General features: G+C 44.4%; 1 protein-coding gene across 2 annotated transcripts in view; it reads left to right on the top strand.

Moving 5' to 3' along the window:
* PIK3AP1 (phosphoinositide-3-kinase adaptor protein 1) overlaps nucleotides 1–15,443 on the top strand; it is a 150,080-nt gene that overhangs the window by 97,049 nt on the left and 37,588 nt on the right. For both annotated transcript variants that reach the window (XM_045854501.1, XM_045854502.1), the window contains 5 exons: nucleotides 7,205–7,341; nucleotides 9,569–9,713; nucleotides 11,410–11,552; nucleotides 11,670–11,802; nucleotides 13,874–14,070. In XM_045854501.1, coding sequence (XP_045710457.1) covers nucleotides 7,205–7,341; nucleotides 9,569–9,713; nucleotides 11,410–11,552; nucleotides 11,670–11,802; nucleotides 13,874–14,070 — 755 coding nt within the window. The remainder of the gene's footprint in view (nucleotides 1–7,204; nucleotides 7,342–9,568; nucleotides 9,714–11,409; nucleotides 11,553–11,669; nucleotides 11,803–13,873; nucleotides 14,071–15,443) is intronic.

Raw genomic sequence — 15,443 nt, 5'->3', positions numbered from 1 at the left:
TCCGTACAGCGTGTACCGTATGACTTAGGTAACTTACCTAAATTTTAGTGCCATAGTTTTCTCATCTGTGAAATGGGCAGAATTACTAGTCTCTCAGTTGTGATAACATGGAATCATATATGTTAAGGATTTTGCATTGCTCAGCAAATGGCAAATGTGGTTGTTTTTAAGAACATTCCTTGTTTATACTTTCCCCAAAGCTTAGCATACCCTTAAAAGAGAAGTTAGCTTGTGTACTCTGAAAAAAGCTGTCCAAAATCAGCACATGCCATTCTCTTGTTCTCCTTACCTTACGCCTCCCACAGGCTGTCAGAACACCCTAGTGCAGCCTGTGGGACAGAGACAGGAAGCACTGTAGTCTGACAAGGTGATTGGAAAGTAAGAAAGTGCGGCCTTGGGTCAGAGACCCCTCCAGCATGTGAGACCCTAGCTGGACCAGTTGGCATTCCGTGTCTCTTGACTTAAACCCCATTGTTGGGATATGCTCATTGGCCCTGGTGGTGGGTCCCAGTATCCCTAACCAAGGTGGCTTTGCTCAGAACAAGGCAGCAGCACCAGGCGTTGGTTAGTGAAAACCCACGCATCTCATGAACTGCAGTCACAACCCCAGCAGACCAGGAATAGCAAGTGACTCTGCTTCCTGCCCTGGACCGCATCCACCAAGGAGGCTGGTCACAGACACGTGGGGCAAGTTCCTGCTCTTTCCCTTGTTACTTGGTACATGACCTTGACCAGGTTACTTTGATCCTTCAGGCACAGTGTTTCTTTCTATGAAATGGGAATAGGATGTTGATTTCTATATCACAGGGATGTTGTGAGGATTAAATGAGATTAAGACTATTAAGCAGTCATCACAATATTCAATAAATGGTAACTTTTATTGCTATCATTATTAGTAATATAAGGAGTTTGTCGCCAGTCCCCTTACCTAGTATGCTGGCTTCATGTGTCTGGCTGTGAATCCAAGTGCATACATATACTCATTTTATTTAAAATTCATAGTTTTTTTGAGATCCAAATAATGTAGACTTCTTTGTAAAGGAAAACAAAATATCCTTCAGTTGTTGACAGATTCTTATGACGTTGTTTACTATGTATACACATATTCAACTTCTTATGCTTATTGTTCCTTCCCAACTCTGAAAGCAAAACAAGCAAGATACAGATACAGGCATAAAATAAAAGGCAAACTGACCACATCCATGTCCTAGACGATGCTGGCTTATCCACGCGGCATCGGAACGTGGCACGGGCTGTAGTGCTCACACCTTCGGTCGGGCGCAGGGGTCGTGTTTGGGGACTTGGCTCTCCCCCCACAGTTCCCTGTATGAAGTAGTGTGCGGGGAGACCTTGAATTCACTTGTCACACATGCCTCATCCAGATATCACCCTGCCCCCTCTTCTTTCCTCATTGGTCCCTGACATCGAGCACAGCGTGGCCTTAGCTGCAAAATGATCGCACGCACACACAGGCACCACAGTCCTGGGGCAGGACCCAGTTGTGACGTGGTCACCCAGACAGTCTGAACTATCTTTGCCCTTGCACCCCACTTTAATGGTCTTATTATCTAATGAAAAACCCAAGCACAGATTCTCATATGGACTATTTCTGAGGACCTTTGGCCAGTTTGAGAAATAATGATTCACATCCTGCCTAGATCCCCAAAGTATTTGCACCAGGCTCCAATATTAAACATAATATTAAAAAAAAAGAGAAATAAGCAAGACCAAGGACCCGGATGAGAGTGTAATAGCAGTTAAGAACCAAATTGTCACTGAGCTGCCTGGCAGCAGGGGCAAAAGGCGAAACACACCATGTTAATGTATTCTTATTGTCGAAAGAAAGCAGCCAACTTCTCTGAAGAGACAAACTTTTTCTGCCTCTGAATTCTAGGGGTCCTTTACAGATGACATTCTGGGGAGCCAAATGCACAAAGAAAGTCTTTTTCTATAATTTCTTCACAGTGTTTCTAGACCTCATTAAGGCCAAGGGTATATTGTTAAATTTTAAAGCAGTGAGTATACTATTGGTGTCTTAATAATACCTGATATTGGGGAGAATCCTTGGGGTTTTCAGAGTGCCTTCACTCAAACAGTTACTTTTTGAGTCTCAGGACAGCAAAGGTGGTGTTATCTTCAAGGTGGCGAGGGGGTGAAGAGGGGCGTACATGTTTAAGTAAGAGAGTCTGGGGCCACCTCACTCTGTCAGATGAGTTTCGCTTATGTCTGGGCTGGCATTTCCTTCGGAGGAAACTGAATCTGCTGAAGTGGTTGGACCCCAGCCCAGTCTGCGGTGTGCTGTCGAAGAGGCCGATGCGGCTGGGAGGAGCGGAAGTGATGGTGTTGTCAATCAGCACCACCAGAACCACCCCGCAGAGTGAGTGGCATTCTGCCTGGCTTTCTGAAGTGCATTAGCTGCTGGTGGCCACCTAAGGGCACTGAAAGAACAGACCTGCTACAAGGCAGTGTTTACACAGACCATCAGAGCTCTGGGGAGTATCTGTCAAGGGCTGCACTATTAGGATCGATCTCATTTATGCCAAGCTGGTGAAATAATTAGCCAACATTCAGTTACTCTCTTTCTCCTCACCCCACCCTCATTATCAAAGTGCTTTCTCACTGGGGAAAATATGAAAACACATGAAAGGTTGGAAGGGAGGAAGAAGAGAGGGAGGGAGGGAGGGAAGGGCCATGCACCATCCAACTGCACATTTTCTTCTGGCCTCTTAAAATGCAAGTTTTCTTTATATCATTGAGATCCTATGCTCTAACGTGTGTGATTTTATATCCTAATTTTTTGTTTCACATTAATGTCATAAGCTTTTACCTAAAACTCTTTGAAAATAATATTTTTAATTTTTTTTCATCAGTTAGGTTATTTTCTGATTTTCACTGATGCAAAGAATGATTTAGCAGATATCTTGGTTCATTACCTTTGTCTACATTTTGAACATTTATTTTTGTCCTTAAGAGAGATTTTTAGAAGTTGAATTATGTGGCCAAAGGTATGAACATTTTAAAGGCTTTCTCTTTCTCAGTATATAGACACGTGGCTTTCCAGAAAGGTCATGCGAGTTTCTGCTTTCCTCAACAGCAAATAAGGGTATCTGTCCTCCCTCAGCTTCAAACATTTCCTATTTGAAAAGGTAAAATAACAGTATGGGTTTTTTTTAAGATTTTATTTATTTATTTTTAGAGAGGGAAGGGAGGGAGGGAGAGAGAGAGAGAGAGAGAGAGCGCGCGAGAGAGAAACATCAATGTGCGGTTGCTGGGGGTTATGGCCTGCAACCCAGGAATGTACCCTGGCTGGGAATCGAACCTGCGACACTTTGGTTCCCAGCCCATGCTCAATCCACTGAGCTACGCCAGCCAGGAGTATGTTATTTTTATTTACTTGTAATTCCATGGTGGTTGGTGATAATGAATGATATGTGTACATTTTCTTTGATGGGAGGTAATTATATTTCTTCCTTTGTGGATTATCTCCTTATTGGGCTTTAGGTGTTTCTACAGAGATTTCCCCAACTCCTTAATATAAAGGAGATCAGCCCGTTGGCATATTTGTCTCAGATGTTACCCAGTTTCTGATTTGCCGTAGCATTTTTTGGGTAACAGCTGTACTGAGGTATAATTTATATAACATACAATTTACCCATTTAAAGTATACAGTTCAATGATTTTTTTTTGTACAGTCACAGGCTTGTGCAACTATTGCCACAGTTAAGTCTAGAATATTTTCATCACCTCAGAAGAAACTCCATGTTCTTCAGCTTTCCCTCCCTGGCCTTGCCGCCCCCCCCCAACCCCCGCCTGCCCCCAAGTCCCCCAGCCCTCAGCAGCTGCTAACCTGCTTTCCGTCCCTGTAGACTGGCCTGTTCCAGACGTTTCATGTGTTCGGGGTCATATGACGTGTGTTTTTCTGTGGCTGGCTTCTTTCACTCCGCACCGTGTGTACAGTATTCACCCCTGTCGTAGCATGTTTCAATATTTTCTTCCTTTTTATGGCTGAATAATACATTTCATCAGTTGGTGGACATCTGGGTTGTTCCCACCTTTTGGTGGTTATGCCTAATGCTTCTATAAGCATTACGATTTAGTTTTTAAGTTTTTATTTACTGAAATTTTAAATTCATGCCATCAACTCTATTTCTTGTTTGGGTTGTATTTCTTCATTTGTTTAAGATTAACAAATATTTTCCCAAACCAATGATAAATGTTTCATCTACATTTTCATCTTTTCAATTTTTAAAATTTATTTTATTTAAAATTTAAAATTTTTAAATTTTATTTTTATGTTAATCTATAATTCATCTCAATTTAACTTTGGAGTTCATGAGATTTAGGAAGGCTCTAACTAGTCCCTCCGCCCGTTCCATCCCATCCACTCCCAACCCAAGTAGCTCAAGTTTCCGCAGCACCATCGGCTGAGTTGTCCTTCTCACCAAACATTTTCTTTATCCTGTGCTGGTTTTTAGTGCTTTCTTCATCACACACTATTGCTTTTATGAGAATGAAGCTTGGTTTGTGGGCTGTTCATTGTATTTAACTGCTCTGTTTAAGTTTTTATGGCTTCAATATAATGTAGGACTACCTGGATTGTTTTTTAAACTTTAGTTGGAGACATAATACCTACATAAATAGAATTTCCTTATATAGGAAAATTGAATATCATAAAGAAGAACATGTTTGCAATGACAATTTTAAAAAAATGCAAGGAAGGGTGTGTAGCTTTATTTGAAAATTGAGGAAGTTTTTTTCATAATTGTTGATTTAGTTAGGTTTTCTATGTATTTTGAGATAATATTGGTAATGTATATTTATCTATAAAAATTATATTGAAATTTTCAAAATCTTAGCACAGAGGGTTCACCTCAGTGTGTTTCTAGAAATTCATCATATCTGTCATTTTCATCTTTTTCTCATTTGGCTTATTTATGTTTTCTCTATCCTTTTATTAATTATATTTACTAGAGCTTTCACTCTGCGGCCAGCAGATGAATGGGTCAGCAATTTGGAAGAAATTAGGAGGTTTTTCTTTTTTGAAGCAATGGCAGATTGTCCCGTGGGTCTATCCCAAGGAGAGGATGCCTGTATAATAAATTAGAGTAGGTAGTCGGCAAGAGAGCGAGTTAATAATTCTGGACAAATAAATAATTTGGGGCAGCTTTTTTGCAGTTTTAAAGTAACTGATTGAATGTTTTAAATCAGTGGGGTTATTTTCCCATTCGGGAAGAACCTCAGAAAGGAAAAATGGGATGTTCAGGCATCTAATAATAAAAAATTGAAGCTTGATGTGATAGTATGTAATTATTATGAAGAAAGATATTCATTATCCCTGATCTTTTGGCTCTTTCATTCACAGGCTCCATGACGAGTGGGGGTTGCTTGGGCAGCATGTGTGGCTCAGTCCCTGGGGATGGGCCCTAAACGTTTTAAAAGTAACTGATCAAGGAGAGAAGGGTGTGGGAAAGGGCAGATCCAGCAGAGAGAATGGCAGCCTTCAGTTGACTTGGCTTAGAGAGCAGGGAGGTGGGAGAGGTCTGCATTTAGCCTTTGCAGGGGCCATTAGCACTGAGTGAGGGGAGCCAGTGGGAATGGAAAGGAAAGGAGAGATGTAGGAAAACAATGGCTCTGATGCCTAGCAAAAAAACAGTATTACCCACCTTGGAAATCCCAGGGTCCTTTGCCCCATCTCTTAGCCCTGAATTCTGCCTGGATTCTTTTTGCACAAATAAGATCAGAGACCAGACTCACTCAGCCTGGCCTTCTGGAATAATGCATCTTGGGAGTAAACACAGAGAGGGAGGAGCAGCAGGACTGCGTGTCTCAGTGCCCATCATGCTCTGGGGTCGTGAGTAGACATCTGTCAGCACAGCTTTTTTCCTAGGACAGGAATGGGAAGCCTCAGCCCCTCCCCCAGCCTAAGCAGGTCTTAGGCATCCTTGCCTAGGACCTTGTCCCTAGCTCTGCTCCCCACCACCTCAGCCTTCAAGACTATGGGAGCACAGCCTCTCTGCTGGCATGAACTGGGGTCTAGGGTGTAAGCCTGTGGTTACAGCTTTCTGTGGGGACATTTCAGTGAACTGATCCACCAGCTGTTCTAGCCTTCTACCAGGACTGATCACCATGAGCTCCATAGGAAGTCAGCTCCTTCCCTGGGAGGCTGCCCTGTAAGAATCAGCCAAGCCAACCCTGACCTCTCACCCAGCCACCCTTTAAGATTGCAGGGTCTATGAAGGAAGGAGTGATATCTGACTCATCCTCATATCCTCTCAGTGCCTAATACACTTGGCTGGCTCTCTAAGTGGTTCAGGAATGCAGAAGAGCAAGCCCAGGAAAGGGACAATGAACCTCCCCTCTCCTCTTAACCATTCTTGACCATTTGTCTCTCTTTGAGGATCTGATTAAATCTTTGAACTACCTCCGGAGAAGTCTAGGCAAACACAAACACACATGCACACACAGAATCTTGCACACAGGTAGCCTAGCAGTGGATGGATCCTGGCGAAGAGCCCCTGCCTTACAGTTCTGGCAGGTTTCACTTACACCATCTCAGCATCACCTCATGGTGCCACGGCCCACACATCTACACACCCTGCTCACCTGTTCTGAAGCTGTGCATGCTCTGGTCTTTCTACAATAGAGGTGTTGGCTGTGGTACTGATCTGGAACTCGGTTACACTGATCTCGGATTTGCTGACAATGATTGCTTTTCACTGTTGCTCTGGAGGGGGTACATTGGCCTAACCATGACCCTGAGGAATCATGGCTTCCAGGACAGCACAGGTTTTACTTGATGTTCAAAAGATGACCTGTAAGTGGACCGCTCGTTCTTGGCCCTGCCCAAGAAGAAGGCACCTCTTTTCTTCACAACTGCCAAGGCCAGCCCTGCAAGAAGTGCAGAGGTGAGGCTGCCAGAAGCCTATTGGCTGAGACTAGATGTGCCAGCCTCAGACAGCAGCCTGCCTCAGACTTTCCTCCACATCACCCTCTTACTGTCACCCTACCCTGTGGCCTACATGGTGGTTGGCTTTTCCCCATTAGGTCCTCTTTCATGATTTCCTGAGTCACTCCCGTCAGTTTGTATTTGTTTAACATTCAGAGCCATTTCCTATTTGGTAATATTTGGGGTTTTCATGGTATGGAACATACCCATCAGTTCTCTTTCCTTCTGTCCCATTCAACGGCATTCTCTGCTTCATAGATTCTGGCTGTGACTCGGTCACCGACACTGAGACTGAGGACGAGAAGGTCCTGCCCTACTCGAAGCAGCAGAGCCTGCCACTGGAGACTTCACCTGGGAACCTGATGGTGGTGCAGCCAGACCGCATTCGCTGTGGGGTAGGCACTTCTGGGGTGGTGGACCGATGCCAGAGCAAGGGCTTTCAGGCTTCTCAGCAGATGCATTTGTCAGAGTAGAGGGAGCCGGGTTCTCCCATGGCACCTCGGTGTAATCCCAGACTTCTTGTGGGGTTTCTCCTGTACAGTAGCTGCCCTGGGAATCCCAGTATCTGGGTCTCGGGCACACCTCACTTCTTTTCATCAAAGAGAGACAAGCCCAGGAATGTATGTGCTATCAATGTAAGACCTTTAGTTCATGGATCCAACACTTAGAACATGTGGGAGACCAGCAGACATGAGCTTCACTATTCACTCGTGCCACCCGTGGAGTCAGAGGCCCAGCTCTGTTCCTGCGTAGTGCTCGGGGGAAGGAAACTCGAGGTGTTTTGAGAGCTTGCTTTTCTGTCCACTGGCCACTGGCATGGCCTAAAGGAGTGCTATGGAGCTTGACGGCTTCAACTTGCTGGCAAACATTGCTTGCTAAAGGAATAAGATTGATGCCTAAGCATAATATGAATATCATTTTATGGTGATATTCATATTGTAGTGAGACTTAAGTTAACAGGCGACTTGCCTGTGGGGAGGGCCACTGTCATTTAAATCCTCCCATGGTTTCTCACAAATAACATGATGAACGTGTGATATTAGTTTAGAGAAGCAAAATGCTTTCCTGCAGACACAGCCCTTTGCTAAGTTTGCCACTCCGGGCCCCTTGAGACAAGAGGGTAGAAGGGCTGTGGCAATGGGAACAACTAATTTCTCTGACCTATAGAGTGGTTTCTTGTGCTGCCTGAAGTCAAGGCAAGGACTCCCTACATGAGGCCAACACACTGCTGCTTTGGGCTGGATTGAACCCAGACACGTTTGTTTTGGACCGCTCAGTGTTATAAAAGTTAGGCCTGAGAATCTGTGTTTCCAACTTTCTTTGAATCAGAATCTGGTAATGCCAAGCCTGAGATGCAGGCTAAGCCTGAGATGCTGGCTGGGCCAGGCAGCCCTTAGACGGAGCATGCATCTCCCAGTCCGCTCCATACTCCCTCCTGCCTCTCATCCTGGTGGGATGATGGGGCTGGTGGGTGCCTGTCGGGGTGGCAGGGAGGGCTGGAACTAAAAAACAATGCCTTTCCCATGCCTCCCTGATCCTCCAGGCTTTCATTCCTTCTCCCATTCTGGCTTCCACTCACCTGGGATACTCTGTGTTGTCTACCCGAGGTCTCTGGGTCCTGGGGCAGTGGGGCTGGGATTGGATCCTGACTGTCCATTGAAGAGACACACTCGTTCTGTCGGCTCCCCGTGCTCCCTGCGAGAAGGAGCAGGTGGGACAGGGCTGGGCTTGCAGCAAGAGTCAGGTTAACCACAAACACATTCATATTCAGCCTCAGAGGCCCCCAGGAGCCAGGATCGTGCCCCTCCCTCATCTGCTGTGAAATTACAGCCATTGTCATGAAGGGCAGTATGAGGACTTTATAGCAGAATCTTAGGGTGAACATATGGGGATTAGCTTTGGCCAGAAACATCTTTTCATGTTTTTTTGAGGAGGCCTATATCTTTACCAGTGCATTGCCTTGGAGGACCATTCCCCAGCACAGTAAAACAAGAGAATTCCATTTGGCCAGCTTGGCAAGAGATCTTAAAGCAAGGCAAAAGAGCTATGCAGGTTGCTCAGTGCCTTTGGAAAATTAACCCTCCAGAAAGTTATTTTTGTCCTTCTGAGAACAGCATTCAGCTACAGAACAAGAGAGCTGCTCTAGGCTGGTGTCTCTCACGCTGTAAGGGGTACGGGTCAGCCGGGGTCTCCGTGAAATGCAGATTCTGCTTCAGTGGGTCCGGGGGCAGGGGTGGGGGGGGGCTGATGGACTGATGCTTTTATCAAATACAATAAAAAAGGAATGCTATACAAATGAAATAATAAGACTGGTAAAATATAAGACCTAGTTTTAAAAAGTATTACTATTAGGTTCAACGTATATAAGATTACTCCATCAAATTATCGTAATGGTTTATATATATTTACTCCTGGTTTTTGTAACTGGTGTCATCAGGACCTGCAGCAAACAGTGGCTGCCCGGCCCTGGACTACAGCGCCCCCTCCCCACCCCCACCCAGCCCCACTCTAGAACAGCTTCCCTTAATAAGGCTGGGGCCGAGGGAGCCGGAGCCTCTCTGACTCAGCCCCCTGGCAGGAGCCGCAGCAGGGGGCGGGGATGATGACTGGTGTCCTTTCCAGGTGGAGACCACGGTCTACGTCATTGCAAGATGTAAGCTGGACGAGAGAGTGACGACGGAAGCAGAGTTTTTCCCGGAGGATTCTCCCTCAGTAAGGGTGGAAGCCAGGCTGGAGAATGAGTACACCGTGTCCGTGAAGGCACCCAGTGAGTAGCCCCAGGCCCCTCCAGGAAGTCCGCATCCTGCTAGGGTGGAGGCCCCTCCTGCTTTCTTCTACGTGTCCTGCCTTGACGCAGCAATGAGCAAAGTGACAGCCGCGATTTGGATTTGGAAAGGAATGATAGAAGCATCTATGCATGATGGGAGAAAATGGCTATATTATTATAAAATTCATATATTAAAAAATTCTGGATATTAGAGGAAAGCCAAGAAAAAAGTCATCAGACTACCATTCAGTCTTTTGGGCCTTTGCTCACAATTCTTGGAAACATAGTTTTTTCTCTAGTATCTATGACTTGATAGTCTGTTTCTCTTCATGTAATCTTATATTTATTCTCTCTCCACACCTTTACCCCCATGGTGTTATGTGGGATTTGTAACTTTGCATTTTATAACACATTTTTTCTTTTCATTTTTTATAACACATTTTTTTCTGTTTACATACATTACATTACGAAAGTAATGTATGTTCAGTACAGAAAATTTAAAGAATAGAATACCCATAAATGAAAGTAAATAGAAAGTTACCCATATGCCCAACCCATGGGAAATCACTGGTTTCTGTATTTTTCCACATCTGTGTACATGGCTTCATCCTGTCTCATAGCCCACTTTCATTGCCTAGAAAATACCTCTGAGTGTTTTCTCACATGAATAAATATTCTTTTACAAAATGATGCTTACTGGTTGCAAGGTGATCCATTGTATAGATGTACCACAGTTCATAAAACCAGTTCCTTGTGTTGGACTTGTATCTTATAACTATAATTTTTAAAGCTGCATGATATTCAGTTGAAAAGAAGTCTTATCTTTTAATTTTTCATTTCCTCATTGTTGCATATTTATGTAATTTCTGATTTCTTATTATTTTAAATCATGATATATTGAGCATCCTTATGCTAGCAGGGGTTTTTTTCCCCCTTTTGTATTTAGGATTATTTCTTCAAGATGGAATTCCTGAAACAATAGGTATTTTTAAGGATCCTGGAAAATGGTGCTTAATTGCTCTCTGAAATACTGCTACTGTCAAGTTTGTTTGCTATTCCATTGCCAACACAAGGCCAACACTAGGTGTTAGCATTTTAAATATTTTTGCTCATTTGATGTTTTTAAAAGTAACCCATTGTTTTAATTTGCATTTCTTTGATTACTAGTGAGGTTGAATATTTTTCCATGTTCTCTACTTGTTGCATTTCCTCTTTTGTGAATCGAATCTTTGTGGTTGGTATATTTTTAATTTTTTCTTTTCCCCTCAAAACCCCTTCCTGTGGTATAGAAGAGAGCATGCAGAGAGAGTGCAACGTAATAACAGCAGAGTAGTGAATCAGTTCTACTGGCCTGATGTGGTGGGAGTGCGGGGTTGCGCCTGCCAGGGTCCACCTTCTGGCAACCACTGGCCTCTGTAGAAAGTGCTTTAAATTCAACTCTTCTCCTTGTTTATGGCAGCCCTAGTCACAAAACATGAAAAATATTCAAAAATCAAATTTCAGACCCAATGAGAACAATTCCTCTGACTCAGAGCTCTGCCACATGCTGCTTAGTCTGCTCATCTTCTATTTCTGCCCTTTCCCTCGCTTCCCCATCGCCAGCTCACCTTCAAGATCTTTCTTCCAGCCCTCAATGAATTTCTTCACCATTAAGATTAGTCCATAAACACTTTTCCCTGGACACTTGTTCTTCCAGACCTTTCCTCTGGGAATGTCTTTCTCAAAATATATTCCGGGGATTTAGTGGTGTGCGAAGCCACTGTAAGCTATTACACCGACATGGAAGAAATTGGGAATTTATTGTCCAGTGCCGCGAACCCTGTGGAGTTCATGTGTCAGGTGAGGATTTGAAAGGAAACCTGGGTGTTCTGGGCATGGAATTCCTGCCCATGGTTGATCTGCTGGGTGGGAGACAGGTTGGTTTTAAAATCTGACTATCTTCACTTTTGTGTTCAGGCCTTTAAAATTGTGCCCTACAACACAGAAACCCTCGATAAACTGCTGACTGAGTCCCTGAAGAACAACATCCCTGCAAGTGGGCTGCACCTCTTCGGGATCAACCAGCTGGAAGAGGAAGACATGATGACAAGTGAGTCAGGAGCCCCCGCCTCAGGAGGCCATCCGTGGGTGGGTTCCAGGTTGCCGCTTCAGCGTCCAGTCAACCCCTACATGCTGCTCCTGGTTCCTGCTCCACAGCCCTTCCTTTGAAAAGGAATCATTCTTTACTGGCTAGCCAGAGGTTTTTCTCAATTATAAATCTGAGTACCTCACCCCCTTACTAAAAACCCTTTGTAAAGTCCAAACTCCTTAACCTGTTTGCAGAGTTCTTCCCAAGGGCTCCTGCTGCCTTTCTGCTCTCGTCTCTCTCCACTCTCTCCCTTGGCTTCTGTGCTCTGCTCTGCAGCAGGTATGGACTCCTGTCGCCTGATGAAAATTCCACCCTGCCTCTTGCCACCTGGACTCTTGGGAGTACAGTTCTGCCTCCCTTTCTTGGTTGCCATGTACCTGGTTAACTTCTCTTTGCTCCTCTGCAGCAAGTGCTTCATTTGCACTTTCTTTGGAAGATTATCTCCAACCTTTAGTTGATTCCGCCTACATGCTGCAGACTCCCCAGCATGTTGGGTACCCACTGCCCTAGGGCTCCTCAGCTGTGTCTGTGTTCTTTGCTAGCTCAGTGAGGGCTGAGGCTATAGCTGAGTGGTTCACTGTAGGCTTGAAATAAATATTTGTTTGGTGAGGGAGGAGCAGATTCGTGTGTGCATGCGACATGGCTGGAACTAGGAGAACCGTTTGCATGGGGATGGTGCTTGGCATGCTGGACAGGATGCCTGTTATTTGCTTCTGTGGACACCACTCTTCTTTTGTGCCGTAGTTACACTGCATGGTGGGACCTGCTTCCTGATTTCCTCTGCCTGGGTTCCATCCTTTCATAGCCTAAGAGAGCCATAGGATGACGTTATACTACCTTCAAATCCTTCTCCTGGGGCCAGTCTCCTGTTGCCTGTCCCCATTTTCCTGCTGTGGAATGTCCTTGCATCACTTTCAGCAGGTGTTAATGTTCTCTGTTCTTCAACTTGGGGCTCAGGAGGGAGTCTGTCAGCCTGACGATGCGAGGTCCTGGGGATATTTTCGGACCCTTCTTCCCAAGGAGCTGGGTTTGTCCTATTAAAAAAATATATATTTATACATAAATGTATATTATAAAATATAATATAAAATATATTAATATATATTTATACACAAATATGTGTGTACATACATATATACACATATAAAATGTTTGTATAGAAACTATACATGTATGTATCAATACATATATGTATTTATCTTTCTATATGTATATGTATCACTCGGGTTTAGAAATCAACTTTTATAAAAATAAGACAAAATATTTGCCTCCACTGTACAACAAACATGTCTATTTTCTTGGTCAAATTTAACTTGCTGCATTCAGATGTTAGTAGGTAGAGGAGGTCACGGGGAACCAGTGATTCTCAAGCCAACTTTGTCTTTCACAAACCAGAGGTTAGCACACCTCCCAGGGTTCATGTGCATTAACACCAATGTTAAAGCCTGTTTTAAACAAGGCACTTACTGAATACCATCATATTAATCCTCCCAAGTCCCTTTGAGATTGTCTAGAAGTACTTTCTGGTTCAAAACTAAGACCTGTCTGTAGAAAGGCTAAGTAACATACTCAGGATTACCTGACATACTTTATGAAATTGGGAATAAGAGCTATGAAGATGGACTTCTTTCTTTTAATCAGCACAAAGCAATTGCTTTAAAGTACACTGAAATATGCAGAGAAGGTCAAAACACATTATACTTCGTGGCTGCTATTTAAGTCTTTAGAAAAATCAGTACATTTTGAATTAGTATTATTTCTCAGGGATCTCCGGTCCTTTTAGAGAAAGAAGATAGAATATTAACTACTAGATTTGCTAATTAGTTAGCATATCATTTCTTCTGTCATGTGAGGGCATAATCTTCAGTGATGCCCTGAGGAAGCTGTCAGATGTTGGGTCAATCCACCAAGAGATGCTGACTGAGTGCCTGCTGGCTGCTGTGCGAGGCTTGCCAGCTTTGTCTCCTGGAACAAGGCTGCCCTCTGCCTTCACTGTTATCTGTCCACTAAGGTTTCCTTGTTGATTTTTCAGATCAGAGGAGTGAAGAGCTGCCCACCTTGTTGCATTTTGCTGCAAAGTATGGACTGAAGAACCTCACTGCCTTGCTGCTCACCTGCCCAGGAGCCCTACAAGCATACAGTGTGGCCAACAAGCACGGCCACTACCCCAACACCATTGCTGAGAAGCACGGCTTCAGGGACCTGCGGCAGTTCATCGACGAGTATGTGGTAAGGCCAAGGCGGCGGGACAGGCCCTGGGACTGGGAATGTGTTGTGTGGTCCTAGGGCGGACTTTTCACCAAAGATGTGGGTGGATTTCACCTCTAGCATGTCCTTGTGTGCCCCTTCCAGTGGTGCTGGGATGTGTGGGCTAAAGAAATGAGCCCTGGAGTCACAAGGACCTGGGTCCAAGTTCCTGCACCAATGCCTGTCAGCCACATGATTTTGGGCAAATTGTGTGTCCTCTCTTCTCTCTCAGTTTCCTGGTATGCAGAAGGCAGATAATAATAGTTCTACCTATAGGCTCTTTTGAGGATGAAAGAAAACAATGTAGGTAAAACACTGAGGTCCACCTGCAAAGAATTTAAAGAGGTGTTTATGGAACGAATCTGCTGCAGGTTTGATGCTGATTCCTCTTCCCCAGTCACCTTCCCACCCATTTCCCAGGCACCTCAGTGGGATGCTTCCAGCTACCTCGCCCACCATCAGGCCCAGGCGAACTGTGTAGGATTGGTTCCTCCCTTAGCAGAAGACACGATAAAGCTCTGCACCTGAGGTTTCAGGGGGCCTGACTGTGAAGTCCCACCTGCTGACAGTCTGTCTCTTTCAGAGACTTTGGCTGTCTTAAGATAGATATCCCCAGTTTATCTGGGGATATCTGCTCATCTGTAGATATGATAAGATTTGTCTTCTCATCTGGTTTTGGACTCCACACTCTATTTCATCATGACTTCCGGTCCTTCTTTGAGTGTGATCTGACCCCTAGCCAGGCTTTATTCCATGCCCCAGTGTTGCTTCCATTGTCTTGGAGGCAGCAGCTCTTCCAGACTCTGTTCTACCTGCTTTTGGTTTTCCTTCATCTTCACACTTCACAGTGGGGATGTGGGAATAGCTCAGCCTCAGGAACAGGGCGCTGACCTCAAAAGGAACAATAAATGCAATCCTGTCTTGCTCTCTACGTCCAGAAAGGAGTGAGCCTGACACTGGCCCAGCAACTTAACTCTCTGTTCTGTATTTGACTCCATGTTGCACATAGAGGGGGTCTTCCCAAAGTTTGGGGGGGTGGTTAAGTATGTTGAATGAATAGAATAGCTTGAGTGCCTGTTTTGGGCGTTATTGACATAAATGAGGCTCAAGGTGCTCCCAGTCTGGGAGTATTTACTCAGCTTTACTTTAAAGTAACAAATGTATATGATGCAGTCTTTCATTTCATGCCAGAAGTTTTTATTAAAGACAATTCTATGTTCATAGCAATCACTGCTATCTATTGAATTTATTTGATTGCCAAATGCATCATCTCAATTGATCCTCACCACAATCCTTTGAAGTTGATGGTATTGTTATTTCCCTTTAACAGATGAGGAAAAAGGCTTAGATGGGTG

Source organism: Phyllostomus hastatus, unplaced genomic scaffold (assembly GCF_019186645.2).
Source record: "Phyllostomus hastatus isolate PE091 unplaced genomic scaffold, TTU_PhHast_1.1 phas_scaffold_1066, whole genome shotgun sequence".
NCBI classification, from domain to species: domain Eukaryota; kingdom Metazoa; phylum Chordata; class Mammalia; order Chiroptera; family Phyllostomidae; genus Phyllostomus; species Phyllostomus hastatus.
This window is presented reverse-complemented; position numbering and strand designations above follow the sequence as displayed.